Raw genomic sequence first — 19,446 nt, forward strand, 5'->3', positions numbered from 1 at the left:
TGTCTTTCTGAATTCAGGTCTTTCTGACTCTTAGCCCAACATTGGATAAAGTGCCCAACCTAGAGTCAGAAATTCCTCAATTCAACTCCAGCTTCAGACACTAACTATGGGACCCTGGACAACTCTTTAACCCTCTTTTGCCTCAGTTTCCTCATCTGTCAAATGAGCTAAAGAAAGAAATAACTAACTATTCCAATATCTTTGCCAAGAAAACCCTAAATGGGGACAAGAAGAATTGGATATGACTAAACTGAATAACAACAACATCATGCTGCCTCCCAATTAAATTAAAATGAGTTCTAAATATTTCTGAAATACAGCAAACATCTACTCTCCTTTAAGGCTCCTTGACATTTTTTTCTCCTTGCCTCATTTTGTTTTCTGGTAGTCTTTGGAGGAGTCCTTTGGTGGAAAAAATTCCCTTATACTTTGCTTATTAACTTGGAATGGACATTGTCAGAGTAGCATTTATGTATGTAGGAAGAAAATGCACTATGTGGATAACTATATCATTCCTTTAGAAATAATGCTCATAAATAAATTTACTTCAAAAAAAGCCCATCTGGGGCTTTCATCTCTTGCTTTCTGTAGCCTCACATTTTGATAAATGGAGTTCAAGTCAGGTGTCCTGTTTTTCTCCTAAGTGCTGCTAACAGCCCAGCTTCTCTCTCTGCTAAATTCGGAAAAATACCGCCACTTATCTATCACTAAGAGGTCAGTGAAGATCAAGAAATTGGTATTGACTGATTGCTTTGTGTTCTTCAGATGGGAAATAGGATTTTTTTGGTTATAAAATAGCTCTTGGTTTCTGCACCTCACCAGTAAATGAAAAAAAAAAAGTCATTGTGAGTTTAGCATCTTGTAAAGCGAAACCTACACCATAGAGAACAATCTAACTCCTAAAAGGCAGGAAAAGAGAAGAAGTGTTGTCCTCCGGCATTCAGGCAGAACCAATATTTGTGGATGCCAGTCGGATTTTCTTACAACCCTCCAAAAATGCCCTTTTCTTCAAACAGACCACATAGTGCAATGGATAGAGAGCAGATTATGGGGTAAAAAAAATACACAAAACAAAACCCGCCTTGATTCAAATCTGTCCTCGATATTTATCAGCTGTGTGATGCTGAACAAATTATTTAAACCCTTTATATTTTAGGCAACTTTCTAGGATTTAGTCATATAAATGAACTGTAATCGGCATGGGTGAAGGAAATTCCCACACCCAGAATGATTTTCTGGTTCTCACACACACATATAGACATAATATATGCATGTACAAAACTATTGATAATTGGATTTTTGTTGAAATATTTGTGGAACTAAATCCTGTTGAAATCATGGTAATGTGTAAATCCTACCATGCAGAAGGAAGGAAGGAAAGAAAGAAAGAAAGAAAGAAATGAGATTTTGTTAAGTGCCATTTAGAATTATTTGCAAGGTTCCATTTGATCCTTACAACAATCCTGGAAGATAGATACTGTTTTGTAGTGGAGAAAACTAGGTCAGACAGAAGTTAAACCACTTGCCCATATGGTCATATTTGAACTTAGGTCTTCTCAACTCTATATCCAATATTCTTTTCTCTGCTCTACCTGGCTTCCTCTGTCAAAAGAGTGAAAGAATAACAGGATGATGCTAGTGCAGAATAAGGTAGAGGGAAAACCACCAAGGCAGGAAAGCAAACAAATTGCCAGCACTGGTATACAAGAACATCCCAGTAGTAGAATCCAGAGAAATAACTGTTACAAGACAAGGAATCAAATTCTACTTTTTTTTTAAAGATATTTTATTTTTCCAAATACGTGCAAAGATAGTTTTCAACATTTACCCTTGTAAAATCTTGTGTTCCAGATTTTCCTCCCTCTCTCTGCCTGCTCCCCTCCCCTAGACAGCAAGTCATATGATATAGGTTAAACATGTGCAATTCTTCTAAACATATTTCCACATTTGTCATGCAAGACAAAATCAGATCAAAAAGGAAAAAAAATGAGAAAGGGAAAAAAAAAAAAACAAGAAAGCAACAACAACAACAAAAGGTGAAAATACTATGTTGTGATCCACATTCAGTCTCCATAGTCCCCTTGCTGAATACAGATGGCTCTTTCCATCACAAGTCTATTGAAATTGGCTTGAGTCACCTCATTGTTGAGAAGAGCTATGTCCATCAGAATCGATCATTGTATGATCTTGCTGTTGCTGTGTATAATGTTCTCCTGGTTCTACTCACTTCACTTAACATCAGTTCATGTAAGTCTCTTTAGGACTTTCTGAAATCATCCTGTTGATTGTTTCTTATGTAATAGTAATATCCTATTACGTTCATAAACCATAATTTATTTAGCCTTTCTCCGACTGATGAGCATTCATTCAGCTTTCAGTTCCTTGCCATTACAAAATGGGTTGCTACAAATATGTTTTGCACATGTAGGACCTTTTCCCTATTTTTTCATCTTTCAAATTCTACTTCTGATGTTTATAACTTATGTGACCATGATTAAGTCGATGTCACTTTCCTCATTTGTAGCCCAAAAGAATTAGACTAGATGACTTTTGACGTTTCTTCCAATTCTAGGTCAAGAATTACAATGCAGATTTGGTCCTAAACCATCTAATTGTAGTAAAAGAAGTTTATTTTTTTTAGAAAAGTGTTGTTATATATGACTTAGATTTATTTTATTCTGTTTGATTCTTAATTATCAAAGGTTGGTAAGAAACAAAAATCATTATGAAGTAAACAAAGACCATCTATGGAAAGAAACCTAATTATTTTCTCTTTGGGAACTTAGAGACCTAATTATGAAGCTTTTAACATCTACTATTTTGTGGTTGTTTTCAGGTACCAAAGGAAGAAATAAAGGAGAATTTACAAATCTTCAGGGGGTAGCTGCATCTACAACAGGAAAGATATTAATTGCAGACAGCAACAATCAATGTGTGCAGGTATGATTTGAAAATTAATAATAACAGCTAGCATTCTTATGGTCCTTTTAAGATTTGCAAAGTGCAATCCTCACAACCAGCCTGAAAGTTAGGTGCTATTATTATTAATCTTCATTTTATGATTTAAGTGACTTGCCCAGAATCATACATTGAATAACGTTGGCTGAGACTAGATATAAACTCGGAGCTTTCTAATTCTATGTGTAATGCTCTATTTCATTCATGACCATCTCCAATCATGCTGATCTATCTCTCGCCACTGGATCCAGATGGCTTTGTTTTTTTTTGTTTTTTTTGTTTTTTTTTAAATTTTATTTAATAATAACTTTGTATTGACAGAATCCATGCCAGGATAATTTTTACACGACATTATCCCTTGCAATCACTTATGTTTCGTTTTTTCCCTCCCTCCCTCCTCCCCCCCCCAAGATGGCAAGCAGTCCTATATATGTTAAATATGTTGCAGTATATCCTAGATACAATACATATTTGCAGAACCGAACAGTTCTCCCGCTGCACAGGGAGAATTGGATTCAGAAGGTAAAAATAACTCGGGAAGAAAATCAAAAATCAAATAGTTCACATTCATTTCCCAGTGTTCCTTCTTTGGGTGTAGCTGTTTCTGTCCATCATTTATCCAATGAAACTCAGTTAAGTCTCTTTGTCAGAGAAATCCACTTCCATCAGAATACATCCTCATACAATATCGTTGTCGAAGTGTATAATGATCTCCTGGTTCTGCTCATCTCACTTAGCATCAGTCCATGTAGGTCTCTCCAAGCCTCTCTGTATTCATCCTGCTGGTCATTCCTTACAGAGCAATAATATTCCATAACATTCATATACCACAATTTACCTAGCCATTCTCCAATTGATGGGCATCCATTCATTTTCCAGTTTCTAGCCACTACAAACAGGGCTGCTACAAACATTTTGGCACATACAGGTCCCTTTCCCTTTTTTAGTATCTCTTTGGGGTATAAGCCCAATAGAAACACTGCTGGATCAAAGGTATGCACAGTTTGATAACTTTTTGGGCATAATTCCAGATTGCTCTCCAGAATGGCTGGATTCGTTCACAGCTCCACCAACAATGCATCAGTGTCCCCGTTTTCCCGCATCCCCTCCAACATTCATCATTATTTTTTCCTGTCATCTTAGCCAATCTGACAGGTGTGTAGTGATATCTCAGAGTTGTCTTAATTTGCATTTCTCTGATCAATAGTGATTTGGAACACTCTTTCATGTGAGTGGTAATAGTTTCAATTTCTTCATCTGAAAATTGTCTGTTCATATCCTTTGACCATTTATCAATTGGAGAATGGCTTGATTTTTTATAAATTTGAGTCAGTTCTCTATATATTTTGGAAATGAGGCCTTTATCAGAACCTTTAATTGTAAAGATGTTTTCCCAGTTTGTTGCTTCCCTTCTAATCTTGTTTGCATTCGTTCTGTTTGTACAAAGGCTTTTTAATTTGATATAATCAAAACTTTCTATTTTGTGATCAGTAATGGTCTCTAGTTCATCTTTGGTCACAAATTTCTTTCTCCTCCACAAGTCTGAGAGATAAACTATCCTATGTTCCTCTAATTTATTTATAATCTCATTCTTTATGCCTAGGTCATGGACCCATTTTGATCTTACCTTGGTATGTGGTGTTAAGTGTGGGTCCTGGATGCAGATGGCTTTGAAGGAGAAAGTGATCCTGGTGATTTTTCAGAGCCCATCCTCACTTAAATACAACCCACTTACACATCATGGCATCTCCCCTGATGTTATGGTCCTCTTCCAGAATGAATAACAAACAACAACAATGTTCTATCCACTGGGTCATATAGAAAATGGAATTAAAAATTGAAACGATTTTTTTGAGAGAATGCATATGATTCCAATGTTTATTATTTAAGGAGCTAAAACACTTAGGCAATATGGTCGGTGTGTAAGAAATTAGCTTAGATAATTAGTTAACAGGATGTTTCTCAAGGGATAGAAACATGTTCCTGTTCTGTGTAATTGAATGTATTCATTGTAACAGATGGTCTCTCTTGTGTCGCTCTCAAGTAATTCTCGTGCTACTTCTCATGTCTTTTTTTTTTTTAACAGATATTTTCTAATGATGGCCAATTCAAAAGTCGTTTTGGTATAAGAGGACGGTCTCCTGGCCAACTACAGCGGCCAACAGGGGTAGCTGTTCATCCTTGTGGGGATATAATCATTGCAGATTATGATAATAAATGGGTTAGCATTTTCTCTTCTGATGGAAAGTTTAAGGTAAGTTTAATAATATACAATTTGACCTTGGACAGGAAATAAAAGAACAAGGAAAGGAGCATGTCTCCCCCCCCCCCCAAAAAAAAGATAAGAATTATTATTTCAGTAACAATCACCCTCAAAATTGCTTTTTATCAAGAGCAATAATATGACATTATTATAAGGTTGATGAAGAAACACACTGATTAAATATGGATGGCTAGGTTTTAAAAGATAAATATTTGGAGGCTGAATGCAGATTTGAAGCAATTTTTTTTTACTTTATTTTTCTTAGGATTTTTTCTTTTTTTAGTCTGTTTTCTTTCACACCATGGCTAATATGGAAATATGTTTTGCATAACTCCATATGGATAATCTATATCAAATTGCTTGCTTTCTCAATGAGGAGAAAGAGAAATAGATAGAAAATTTACAACTCCAAATCTTAAAAAGTATGTGAAATTTTTTCTTACATATAATTGAGAAAAAATATTTTAAAACTTTTAAGTAAAAAAAATAAAAGTTTTATAGTAGTAGAAAGGCCAAAAAATTAGGAGAACCTAGGTTCAAATAATTCTTCTTCATTTCTCATGAACATGGAAAATTTGCAAGAGAATTTCTCCTTTCTCCTCAGCACATGCTATTGTTTTTATTGTTATTAGTGAGATGTTGTCTCAATTTCTAGATCAATAAATTTATTCTAGGAAAGCCAATTAGTATAATATTGCACAAAATGGGATGAGGAACTCTTTCTTCAATTAATTATAAGGAAATAGATCCATCAGTTTCCATGTTAAGTGGCAGTACAATTTGTGTTTTAGGGGTATGGGTGGTGATCTGTATTTACTCGCTTGTTGATGGTTTCAGTCATAGATGTAGCATTCTCAAAGAGGAGCCTATTTGTTCTTCATAGAAATTGAATAAAGAGCAATAAGTCTGAATAGAAGATGAGTTTTCTTTGTTTTTCCAGAAAAAGAATTTAGGAAAATTAATTTTATAATTTCTGACTTAACTTGTTAATTTCCCAAACCTCAAATTTAAGATCTAGGCTAGTGTAACCATGTGAAAATGTGGATTAAAATATAATGGATCTCAATGCCATCAGTTTGTGTTCATTTTTTCACTGCCTCCAAACTTTTGTTCCTACAGAAACTTGGACAATTGTGGCAGCATAAGCCATTGAAAGCTCCTCTCTTTCTCCTGAATTTCTTCCTCCTTTCTTTCATTCATGTCTTTTTGTTGAACCATTTGGAATAAGCCATAACCAAATCGACCACTTTAATATATACAGAATTTTAAAAATCTAATAACTTATGCTTAAAACATGAGTGCTAGATTTGAGTTCAAATTCTGGTTCTGCTGCTTTGCTATCTGCATAATTTTTACAAATCCTTTCAACTCTCTAGGTCTCAGTTTCCTCATCTGTAAAATAAGTGAGAGGAGGAAGAAGAGCAAATAGATAACCTTTAAAGTCCTTTCCAGCTCTAAGTCTATTATCCTTAAGATCTATGACTATGTTTTATTTTCCTTCCTTCCTTCCATGATTTTAAGATATCTTATTTTCCCACTATAAAAAAGCTTTGATGCATGACTGATATATTTTGCTGTTTATTTTTTCAGTAAAAAAAATAAAAGTTTTATAGTAGTAGAAAGGCCAAAAAATTAGGAGAACCTAGGTTCAAATAATTCTTCTTCATTTCTCATGAACATGGAAAATTTGCAAGAGAATTTCTCCTTTCTCCTCAGCACATGCTATTGTTTTTATTGTTATTAGTGAGATGTTGTCTCAATTTCTAGATCAATAAATTTATTCTAGGAAAGCCAATTAGTATAATATTGCACAAAATGGGATGAGGAACTCTTTCTTCAATTAATTATAAGGAAATAGATCCATCAGTTTCCATGTTAAGTGGCAGTACAATTTGTGTTTTAGGGGTATGGGTGGTGATCTGTATTTACTCACTTGTTGATGGTTTCAGTCATACATGTAGCATTCTCAAAGAGGAGCCTATTTGTTCTTCATAGAAATTGAATAAAGAGCAATAAGTCTGAATAGAAGATGAGTTTTCTTTGTTTTTCCAGAAAAAGAATTTAGGAAAATTAATTTAATAATTTCTGACTTAACTTGTTAATTTCCCAAACCTCAAATTTAAGATCTAGGCTAGTGTAACCATGTGAAAATATGGATTAAAATATAATGGATCTCAATGCCATCAGTTTGTGTTCATTTTTTCACTGCCTCCAAACTTTTGTTCCTACAGAAATTTGGACAATTGTGGCAGCATAAGCCATTGAAAGCTCCTCTCTTTCTCCTGAATTTCTTCCTCCTTTCTTTCATTCATGTCTTTTTGTTGAACCATTTGGAATAAGCCATAACCAAATCGACCACTTTAACATATACAGAATTTTAAAAATCTAATAACTTATGCTTAAAACATGAGTGCTAGATTTGAGTTCAAATTCTGGTTCTGCTGCTTTGCTATCTGCATAATTTTTACAAATCCTTTCAACTCTTTAGGTCTCAGTTTCCTCATCTGTAAAATAAGTGAGAGGAGGAAGAAGAGCAAATAGATAACCTTTAAAGTCCTTTCCAGCTCTAAGTCTATTATCCTTAAGATCTATGACTATGTTTTATTTTCCTTCCTTCCTTCCATGATTTTAAGATATCTTATTTTCCCACTATAAAAAAGCTTTGATGCATGACTGATATATTTTGCTGTTTATTTTTTCAGTAAATTAAATAAAATTTTATGATGTCAATGAATGAAGAGAAGATATATCACAATATATCCCAACTTCCATCCCTTTGTAGAGCTAGAGGGGCCACAAGTATTGTATATTGCACATATTTCAGCCTTTCCCCAGTTTATTGATTAGCTATGATTTTTTTTCCCCTTTGAGACTTTTTTTTTCTTTAAAATGCTATTTATTTTGCAAGATAGCTCTTTGGAAGGGAGGACTAGAAAGATACAGAGGAAAAAATGTGGTAATATTAAAAAATATCTATTGAATACTAATTTTTAAAAGTGTTGAAATGGGATAAACTTACTAAGGAAGAGGATTTTTTTATCTACAACTTCCTAAATTAAAGCTTTTTCATTCAGATGCTCTAGATAAAATGGAGATTGGAGTAGCAGGTTAAAGCACATGTTAAATAAGATGATCGTTCATTCAGTAATATTGTATAGTAAAAAAAAAAATTCACTAAAGAACACTTTCACCCCCTAGAGGATTGAAAACTGCTGTACATCATATTTTCAACATTATCTTTTGATGAAAAGTATGGATTATAAATCCAAGATCTAAAAGGAAAGGGAAAAGTTTTGCTTACTGAAATATTCAAGTTCAGGATGTGGAAATTATATCTATATACTACTAGAAAACCTCTTTTTTCTTCATTTATGGTTTTTGAACTAATGAAGTGAATGTTACATGTGAGACTTCAGAAAATCAGACCTTGTGTCCATGTTTTGGTACCCCATGTTATAAAGTCCTATGCTTGAAAGGATTCTCCTTTTAAAACATATCTTACCTACCTCAGCTTGTCACAACCCTCAGCTATTGCTAATTCCTTCATTACCTTGTATGAGGATTCTCAATTTAAGATCTATGAGCTTTTTTTAGGAAAATATTTTGACAATTGTAATTCAATAGAGTCAATTTCTTTCATTATCTTATGTATTTTATTTTAAGTATTTATCAGACTTGGGATTAAGTGTCCTGGGTCATACAGCTAGTAATTGTTCATTGTCTGAGACCAAATTTGTAATCAAGTCCTCCTGAATACAGGGATGGTACTCTATTCACTGCACAAATACTAAGGGTTTTTTCTTGCAAATATTATCTCATTTAATGTTCACAACAACTCTGAAACTAAGTGCTATTATTATCCCCATTTTATAGTTGAGAAAATTGATGGGTTCAGTGACTTAGCCAGGAGGATACAGTTAGTTAAGTGTCTGAGGCTAGATTTAAACTCAGGTATTCCTGCATCCAGACCCAGTACTCCATCTATTGTGTCTCTTAGAAAAGGAATAAAGCATCACTGGCTCCAGACTCAGAAATCCTTAGCAGTTACAGCAACAAAACATCTCACCTGTGTTCTAGGAATGATTTGATCCTGCAGTTGTGTTCTATAAACCATGATGGATGGCCACATGTCATTTCTTGCCTCTCCTTTCCTACCTTCTTCTCTGGTCCACACACTCTGGTGGCTGCCCTGCCCCACAAACCCTTAACATGGGGAGGGGCTAGTTTGTAGGTCAAAGTCAACTTATTCTCTACCCCTTAATCCCAGAACTATGGAACATTACTTTCCTCTGGGACTAGGAAGGAATTCTGGGAAGATTTTAGCCTGTTCAGCAGACCTTATCTCCAGCATCCTGATCTCTTTGATAGCACCACCCAAAGAACCCCCCAAAATCATTTTCTTGCTTTTTTGGAACTCAGATGCTAAAAGAGAACCTTCAGCTACTGTGAGGTCAGTTGGTATAATGTTGGCAAATGACAAAGAAAACTTCTTGCCCTCTCTGCGAGACCCCATAGATTAAAAGAAAAATTATGGTGGGAAGAAAACATTGGAGAACATTTTGTCAAAACTTCTTGTTAAAAAATCTTAAATCCTAGAGAGGTAAATTAGTTCCAGAGTCAGAACTAGAAATCCCAAATCAGCAGGATTTATTTCCATTACACCATGTTCCCTACTTCTTTTGAACAAGCAATTCCCTCCCACTGATATATCACAGTCAACTCTATTTCATACTTGCTCAGCTCAGATATCATATCCTAATGGAAGCTTAAAGACATATATTAACTCCTTGCCTCCCCCTAAATTGCAATAATGAGGGTCTAAAATATTTTTTCATTAATTTTCTGCATTTACAAAGTTCTTTACAAGTATTTTCTCTTTTGATTCTCACAACAGCCAATTAATTGTAGGTACTATTTTTCTCATTTTACAGATGAGGAAACTGAAGCAGATGACTTGATGTTAAAGTGACTTGCCCAGAGTCAGACAGTTAGTATACTTCAAGGCTAAGACTAGAACTTATTTTGTTTTGGAAAATCTTTGTGCAAAAGGAAAAAATGCTCAATTAAATGAATGCAGCTTAGCACCTGCAATCTCTACAATTTGACCACTGTAATTAGCCGACTGCAATGTCACATACTTGCCAATTCTAATTTCTTTTTCTGGGTGGCAAAATGATAGATCACTTCGGACAAACTCACTTAAGAGTGTTCTCTTAATTCAAGCTTGTGGGAAAGGATTTAAACCTTGTCTCCTAATCCTGCTTCTGCTTTTTAAGTTTCAATTCTTCATGCAAGAGTAATATAGATCGATTTTATTGAATGCACTTATTACATATGGAAATGATGTGCTAATGGTTGTTTGTTTTAATATCATTCTGCCCTTGCTCAGTCTTCTGGCCTTGCAATCATTCCTATATCTGGCAATTATAAAGTCCATTATTCATAATTTTTCCGTAATTGACAATTCTATAATTTTCAATTATTTCTATTTATTTTTTATATTTGTAGAAATCTGTTGTAAGTTCTTTAAGGACTAGTTATAGTATCAAAAGGTGAGACAGTCACCTTCAGTATACATCTGAAAGTGTTAAGCCATCTAATTAAAATAGATCTTCCCATCATGCATGTCCATTAAGGGATAGGAGCAAGACTTAGTATAAAGGGACTACTGGGTAAAAAAAACCCACCACCAACAACAAAACAAACCCTCTAATCAATTAGTTAGTACCTTCTCTGTGATTTGTAATTTTTAAAAGTAACCTAGAGCAGTGAGAGATTATGTGACTTGCCCAGTCATTTTGCTCAAGTCAGCCATTCAGTGTCAAAGGAAGGAATTGAAGGCTTGTGTTCCTGGTTCTGGGAACAGTTATCCATCCCCATGACAGTCTCTTCCTTTAATTTAGAACTTTTAAAAATGCACTAATATTCCATAGAAGGCTACATTTCTTTCTCTTTTTTGCTGAGGCAATTGGGCTTAAGTGACTTGCCCAGGATCACACAGCTAGGAAGTGTTAAGTGTCTGAGATCAGATTTGAACATTGGTCCTCCTGACTTTAGGGCTGGTGCTTTCTTCACTGTGTCACCTAACTGCCTCTGCATTTCTTTCTTTCTTTTTTTTTAATTTAATTTTATTTAATAATAATTTTATATTGACAGAACCCATGCCAGGATAATTTTTTTTTACAACATTATCCCTTGCACTCGCTTCTGTTCCGAATTTTCTCCTCCCTCCCTCCACCCCCTCCCCTAGATGGCAAGCAGTCCTATATGTTAGATATGTTCCTGCATTTATTTCTAAACTAGCTATAAGTTAAACTTTTTAGCAGTAAAATGCCTTTTTTAGAGAACTTGAGCAAAATTTTCTCTAAGCCAGGAATTTTAACATAATGTCCCTGAACTTCAAAAAAAAAAAAAAGCCTATTTAACTATTTTAATATAATCTGTTTCCTTTTTTAATCTTATGTATTTTATGCATTTTTAAAATGTTATTCTGAGAAAGGTTCCATGGACTTCACCAAACTGCTGAAGGAATACATGACACAAAGAAGGTTGAGAAGCCTTCCTCTAAACTGTGTCTTGAAATAATTATTTTAAATGTATTGACTTTACCTAGATACAATCTAAGCACAATCTATGATGCTTTGGTATAATCTCAGCACTCAAGAACTGTGGTCCCTGGCCAGATTATGGCTATACAGTACACAGATTGATGGATCCTGAACAACTTCACTCGTGATGGTTTATTTTCATTCTTTTTTTCCATTTGTAATAGAGCTTGGTCTCCTCAATTCATAGACAAATGTGTCATCTTGCTAATTATGATTTAAAAGGCCAGCCTATGGGTCATCCAAAAATGGGGATGCCATCCTCGATGGAGGAAAATAATGATGTGGTCTTTTTTAATAGTATTTTATTTTTTCCAATTATGTATAGAGACAATTTTAAATATTCATTATTTGAAAGATTTTGAATTCCCAATTTTTCTCCTTCTGTCCCCCTCAAGACTACAAGCAATCTGATATAGGTTATACATATGCAATCATGTATAGCATATTTTCACATTACTAAAATTGTGAAAGAACAAAAAAATAAAGCTACAGGGAAAAAAAGCAAAGAGCAAAAATACTATGCTACATTCAGTTCTTTCTCTGGATGTAGATAGCATTTTCCATCATGGGTCTTTTGAAATTGTTTTGGATCATTGTATTTCTAAGGAAAGCTAAGTCTATCATAGTTGATTATCACCTAATGTTGCTGTTACTGTGTACAGTGTTCTCCTAGTTCTGCTCAATTCACTTAGCAACAATTCATATGTTTCTCTAGGTTTTTCTGAAATCAGCCTCCTCGTTAGCCATTCCTCAATAGAGGGACAGCCCCTCAATTTCCAATTCTTTGCTGACACAAAAATGGCTGCTATAAGTATTTTTGTACATGTAGGTCCTTTCCCCTTTTTAATAGACCTATTTGTGGTATTATTGCTGGATCAAAGGGTATGTATAGTTTAATTGTCATTTTGGTATAGTTCCAAATTGTTTTCCAGAATGGTTGGATCGGTTCACAGCTCCACCAACAATGTAATGACATGATCTTTAAGTAACCTTTGCCATCACTTTCCTACATTTTCTGTCATTTCCATTTTTATCTAGATACAAGTTTATTGTTAGGTTCCCTTCAGGACCATTATTATGACTTCATTATGTGAGAAATCTAATAAACAGTGAAATATATGATGGAAGAAGACTCTTCATTCTTTCTTTTTCCAAGTAGTTTGTACTCGGGCCCATACCTGACTTGGAAAAAAGGACATTATGGAACTGTCACAGAAGGACTTTCCCTTGGAATCTATTTTGCATGTTTTGAGAAACACCAAGATAGCTTGAGTATTGAATTTCAGGGAATGTCTAGATTAGGCGCCCATGGCCATCTTCTTCTTTAGCTAAAATGGCTATTTCAGACATATAGGATCAGGAGAGGAAATCATTTCTCCAATAATTCCACCAGCTAGCTGTGGCAGATTTTGTTGGTTTACAGGCACCTGAACCAATTGGAAGCACAAACCCCAGCGGTTTGTATTTTTCACTACTACACTCACTAAAAGCTGTTACCAGGTTTCCCAGTGTCCAATTTACTACTTATTATTCTTTCAAGCTACTTCACTAACACAGTGTATGATCATTATAACATGCTAAGTTACTCCTTACTGTAGACAGAAAGAGTTAATGTTCCTTCCCAGATGTCTAATTTACTAATGGAGAATTATATACAGCTAGCTAATTAATTGCATACAACTCATTTGGGACTTAGCGCAAGCCCTTAAACATGCCAGATGCCCAATAAATTTGTTTTAATTGGACCAAATGATGAGCAAATTGACTTTTGAACAATTTATCTATCATTATTTTAATGATATTTGAAGATATTAATCTTTTAATATAAATATTTCATGTTAAATAAAATGAGATTACTTTTTTTCAGAAATAGTAAAATCTTTTAATTCCAATATTTGAGTTGGGAGGAAATATTTACAAAATTTCAGTTGTCAGTGGAACAAGTCCACTATGCATTTTTTGTTTGTCCTTTATATCACCAGTATCATATTGTTTTGACTATAATCTCCTTCTGAACATACTACTGAATTGAGTTCTCTTTGAAGAAAAAACAAATAGAAGTATATTCTGAAAACTACACAGAATCATCATATTAAAATCATAATGTGAATGCTTTAAAAAAGTTTATTTAAAAATTTTCTTCAATATAATTAAAGGTGTTTTTTATTCATTTTCATCTTATTGGTACCTTCATCTTCTACTTAGAGTACAATTATATCTGGTCTCAATTTTTTTGTAAACCAAGTTTTGAGTGGTGATGTGAGAGTGGGGTTAGAATCTAGATAGAGAGAGCTATAATTAGGATGGGGTTACAATGCCTTTGCCAGGTCACAAAAATTTTATTCAAGTAAGCTTTTGGTTTTTGGTTTTGTCTGCTCTTTCCAAAGTGATGAACGCTAGTGTCTCTCCACATCGTATTTGATCTCCTGTGGTCTCTTTCTACATATATACATATATATACACACATAGATCTATATAAAACTTGTGTATATATGTGTGTGTGTGTGTATATGTATATATATAATATATATATATAATATGTATGTATGTGTGTAAATATATATATATAATATGTGTGTATGTAAATATATATAATATGTGTGTATGTAAATATATATAATATGTGTGTATGTGTGTGTAAATATATATAACATGTGTGTATTATGTAAATATATATAACATGTGTGTATGTGTGTGTAAATATATATATAACATGTGTGTGTAAATATATAATATTTGTGTATGTATGTGTGTAAATATATATAATATTTGTGTATGTGTGTATAAATATATATAATATTTGTATATGTATGTGTATACATACACACACACACACACACACACACACACACACATATATATCCAATTTTGGAGTTTACAAAACACTTTGTTCCTACCAGTTCTATAGCTTAGGTGATCATTATCAACCTCCATTGAATGGGAAGCCAAGAAAGATATATTACATATTGCCAGTGTTGGGGACAGGTGCTGTTTTGTCGTACTTTAAACTTAATGTAGAATTATTTCAGTCCAGAAATGATGCTGCCTGATATCTTTGTTACTGGGGAAGGCTGAAACTAGTGGATTGCTTGAGCTCAGGAGTTCTGAGCTACAGTATTATGAAAACCAATCAAGTCCAACACTAACATGGTGAATCACTGGGAATGAGAACCAGTATGCTATCCCCATTGAAAAACAGATCAAATCAAAGCTTCTATCACCAAACACATCAGGATAGGGCACAGAAGTGGCCGCTGTACTTCTAGCCTGGGAAAAATAGCCTAATCTCAGACAAAGAAAGAAAAAAAAACACCCTTTTATTATTTTGTCCTGACCCAAACACCAAACTAAATCATGTCCTATGATTTGTTGTGATTCAGTCAGTTCACTCATAGCTGATTCTCCATAGCCCCATTTTGAGGGTTTTCTTGCCAAGATATTAGAATGCTTTGCCATTTCCTTTTCCAGATCATTTGACAAATGAGGATCAGAGGCAGAGTTAAGTGATTTTCCCACACAGCTCGTAAGTGTCTGAGGCTGAATTTGAACACAGGAAAATGTGTCTTCCCAATTCTAAGCCCAATGCCCTATTTATTATACTAATTAGCTGCCCCTATTATTTATTAATTGTTACTTAAACTAAGAGTAATAGAATCATTTAACTTTTTTTTTTTTAAGTTTCATTTTTTCAGGTGAAACCTAGAGAAGACAACTAGGAAAAAATGATCAAGAATCTGTTAAGAACCTACTCTGGATTCACACCATGCTAAGCACTAGAATATAAATATAAAAAATTCAGGTGATTAACACAGATAGTCTGCTGGGCTACCAAAGATAGTGCTTAATGGCAGGAGAGAGAGTCATGGGACTTGTGTCCTATTTGCAGCTGTGTGATATAGCTCAGGCCATTCTTAACTTAGGATGGGGTTGTATTCCAAAAAGTTTGTTTATAACTTGGTTATTTAGAATTTAGAATGCCTTTTCTTTTCCCACTTAAAAAAGTGTTATAAATGGCTATGAATTCCCAGACCATCCTTTAGAAGCTCATTTAACCTGTTACTGGACTTCACTATTTTAAAAATGAAAAAAAAAATCTGAAGTCAGAGGACCTGGCTTTGAATACTAGCCCTGACAATTACTAGGTATATGATACTGAGTGGACCAGTCTCCAAGACGCATAATGAGACAAACATTTTTGAACAATCCAATGAGGAAATTTGCTTTCTTTGACTGCATACTTATTATGAGTTTTTTTTTTTTCTTTTCTAGATGGCAGTGGGAGAAGGGTTAGTAGAGGGAGATAACAAATACTTGTTAATTAAAAAGTACCCTAAAAAGAAAGATTGGGCCATTTACTTAGTTTCCCCGTACCTCAGTATCCTCATCTATGAAATATGGCAATTAAGCTAAGGTACCTTTCATCTGTCTCTGATTCAATGATTCTAGTGCTAATGGAATTACTGGAACTACAGATGTAAACATATCACTTTGACATCATTAACTTGTTCTTTTAAAAATCCATCATCTTCTAATTGGATGTTTGGCAAAGCAAAAAGTACATTCACTTTGTTTCATTTTTTTCTACCTCAGCAGAAACTAATTGTCAGCTCTCCCCTATATTTGAGTCTTCTGTAGGATTGGTAGGTGGTGTAGTGGGAAAGCCCCAGTCTTGCTGTCAAAAGACATTGATTGATATCCTGATGCCAAATTTACTGTTTGACCAATACAATTTATCCAAACTTCTTCACATGTAAAATGGAGGCTGGTAATTGTCACCTAAGCTATAGAATTGGTAGGATCAAAGTGTTTTGTAAACTCCAAAGTGGGATATTTATATATATGTATGTATATATATATATATATATACACATACATATATATATGTGTATGTATATATATATATACACACACACATATACATACATACATATTTATGTATATATGTATGAAACCCATTTCTGTTCTTGAGAAACTTTCCATTTTGTAGAATAAGTTTGTTTAACTAGATGCAAATATACACACACACAATTATAAGGAAGTAAATAATGAATAAATTATGAATAAAACACATTGTAGGCATTCAGAAGGAAGTAATACTTTTAGCTGAAGTAGTCTAGAAATACATCATGGAGAAGGATTTGTTCAAGTTAAGACAAAGAATTGAAACACCTTGATGACATAATAAATAGAGCATCAGTCCTGGAGTCAGGAAGACCTGAATTCAAATTCCATCTCAGACACTTACTAACTGTGTGACTCTGGGCAAATCCCCTAATCCCAATTGCTTCTCACCTATATCCTCCTCAAAAAAAAAATTGAGTAAGGCATCCAAAGTCAGGAGGGATAGAAAAGCACTGGAAGCAAAGAAGCACCAATTGTGTTTAGGGAAAATCAAATCATTTCTTTTATCCATATTTTGCCAGAGTTTGGAGAGAGAGGAGGGGGATGTAAGGGAGAGAAAGAAATAAACTGTTCAGGGCCTTAAAACTCAGGCTCAAGAATTTAGATTTTATTTACTTAGACAATAATCAAAATGCACTGAATAGAAATCATATTCATGGAAATCAATGAAAATCACAATCCTAGAAATGCTTTTGAAATTTGATAATAATGTGTAGAATGGATCAAGAAAGGTAGGATCTGCAGTCAGAAAGACTAGTTAGGAAATTTGCAGTAGACGGGGGAGGTGACAAGAGCCTGGACTATATTTGTAACATAAATGGAAAGAAAAGGACTGAGACAAAATCCTTTTTGTGAAGAACCATGCAAGTGGCAACAGATTGATTATGAAAGGTAAGGATAGGGAAGAGTCAGATGATTTGAGATTCCAAACTTGAGAGGCAGAGAGAACAAAGGCATCATGAACTGAGATTAGGATATTTGGGGGAGGAAGAGGTATTTGCAGGAATCTTTGTTAAAGGTGGTATTTTATAGAGGAATATAATCCATTTGCCACATTGAATTTGAGATTTCAGCAGTACGTTTATATGGTAATGTCTAGTAGGCAGTAGAAAATGAGGAATTGAGGCTTTCAAAAGAGATAGAAAATAGAAATATAGATTTGTCAGTTGTTTGCCGTAAGATGATGGCTGAAATTCTGAAAATGAATAACATAGCAAGGGAAATGGGAAGAGATGAAAGCCAAAGGCTAGAATTTAAGACTGTGAATGTGAGTCACTTTTCATGAGTTCTGAATTAGGGAACAGAAGTATGGCATAGTGGATAAAGTGATGGATAGGAGCTTGAAGTTTTCACCAGATACTTACTGGTTGTATTTTACCTGTTTCGGCCTCAGTTTCCTCATTATATGTACAATAATATCATCTGCTTCATAGCGTTGTTGTAAAGATCAGATGAGATAATTATGCATTTTTGTGCCTTGCCAGCCTTAAAGCCTAATATCAAATAAAAACAAGCATTTATTAAGCACCTACTGTGTAATCGTTGATATTCTAAGCACTTTATAAATATTAGCTTGTTTTTATCCTTATTAACAACCTAGAATGCTTTTATTATCCTTATTTTATAGATGAGGCAAATAGGTTAAGTGACTTGTCCAGGATCACACAGCTATTAATTAGAGTGAGGCAGGACTTTAAACTGAGGTTTTCCTGACTCCAAGCCCAGCACTCCATCCACTATACCACCTAGCTCAGTATTCTCCACATAGATAGCAAATGGGAATTTCTAAAGCAATAGCTGACCATCCCATTCCCCTGCTCCCCATTACCTCTAAGATGATAGGGTTATACATTAAGAACTGGAAAAGACCTTAGAATACGATTTGTCCAACCCATTCACTTTATAGAATAAAAAATTGAAATCCAAGGCAAGTAACTTGCCCAATGTAAATGGGCATTAAAAAATCAAGATTAAAGTCCAGGTGTCCTGACTCTAAAGCCAGTATATTTTTCTATCATACCATGCTTGCTTCCCTGAAATGCAAATTCTTCTATTTGACCTTTGAAGAAACCTTTCTAACCTGATTTCTAACCATTTTGTACCCTATTGGCTCTTCCCCATTAAATCACATCTTATCTCCTACCTCCAGGTCTTTGCAAAGATGATTCTATATCTCTCCTCCCCCTCCCCATGATCAGATATTGTTCTTCACTTCTGACATTTGACCCCTCAGTTTGATTTGTCTTAGTTCAATTATCCCCAATGAGAGGCCAATCTGATTCTTCAGTATATAAAATTTGTATTTGCTCATTTGTGGATAGGTTTCTTTCTTCCCTGTAAAATGGATTTTACTGGGATGGAGCCATATTTTTTTTTAACCCTTAGCACTTTTGTATTCTTGTGTACAGTGTACTAAGTGTTCAATAAATAAAGTTGTTCAAATTTAGTTGGACAAATGTCTTTTTAAAACAAAAAGGGAAAAAAAAGGAAGTTGCTCCCTTGGAGGACAGAGACAAGTGTTCAGTTATAGGAGTTGTTTACAATGAGAGGCCATCATAATTTCTCTGTATTCCAAGGATAAAATATTTGAGAGATATAAATGGCCTCTGTCATGTGCCCAGTGCTAGCTCTTAAGGGATGGTGAAATGGGGAGGGGAAAAGTATGTATGTTGTATGTGTCTATCATTTTGTTTCTATTATTATTTAATGGTATGT

The 19,446-nt window shown here is 34.3% G+C and overlaps 1 protein-coding gene across 6 annotated transcripts in view; it reads left to right on the forward strand.

Annotated features, from left to right (window-relative positions):
* TRIM2 (tripartite motif containing 2) overlaps positions 1-19,446 on the forward strand; it is a 109,458-nt gene that overhangs the window by 82,495 nt on the left and 7,517 nt on the right. For all 6 annotated transcript variants that reach the window (XM_051967200.1, XM_051967205.1, XM_051967203.1 and 3 more), the window contains 2 exons: positions 2,837-2,940; positions 5,045-5,212. In XM_051967200.1, the coding sequence (XP_051823160.1) occupies positions 2,837-2,940; positions 5,045-5,212 (272 nt within the window). The remainder of the gene's footprint in view (positions 1-2,836; positions 2,941-5,044; positions 5,213-19,446) is intronic.

This window comes from Antechinus flavipes, chromosome 6 (assembly GCF_016432865.1).
Source record: "Antechinus flavipes isolate AdamAnt ecotype Samford, QLD, Australia chromosome 6, AdamAnt_v2, whole genome shotgun sequence".
NCBI classification, from domain to species: Eukaryota; Metazoa; Chordata; class Mammalia; order Dasyuromorphia; family Dasyuridae; genus Antechinus; species Antechinus flavipes.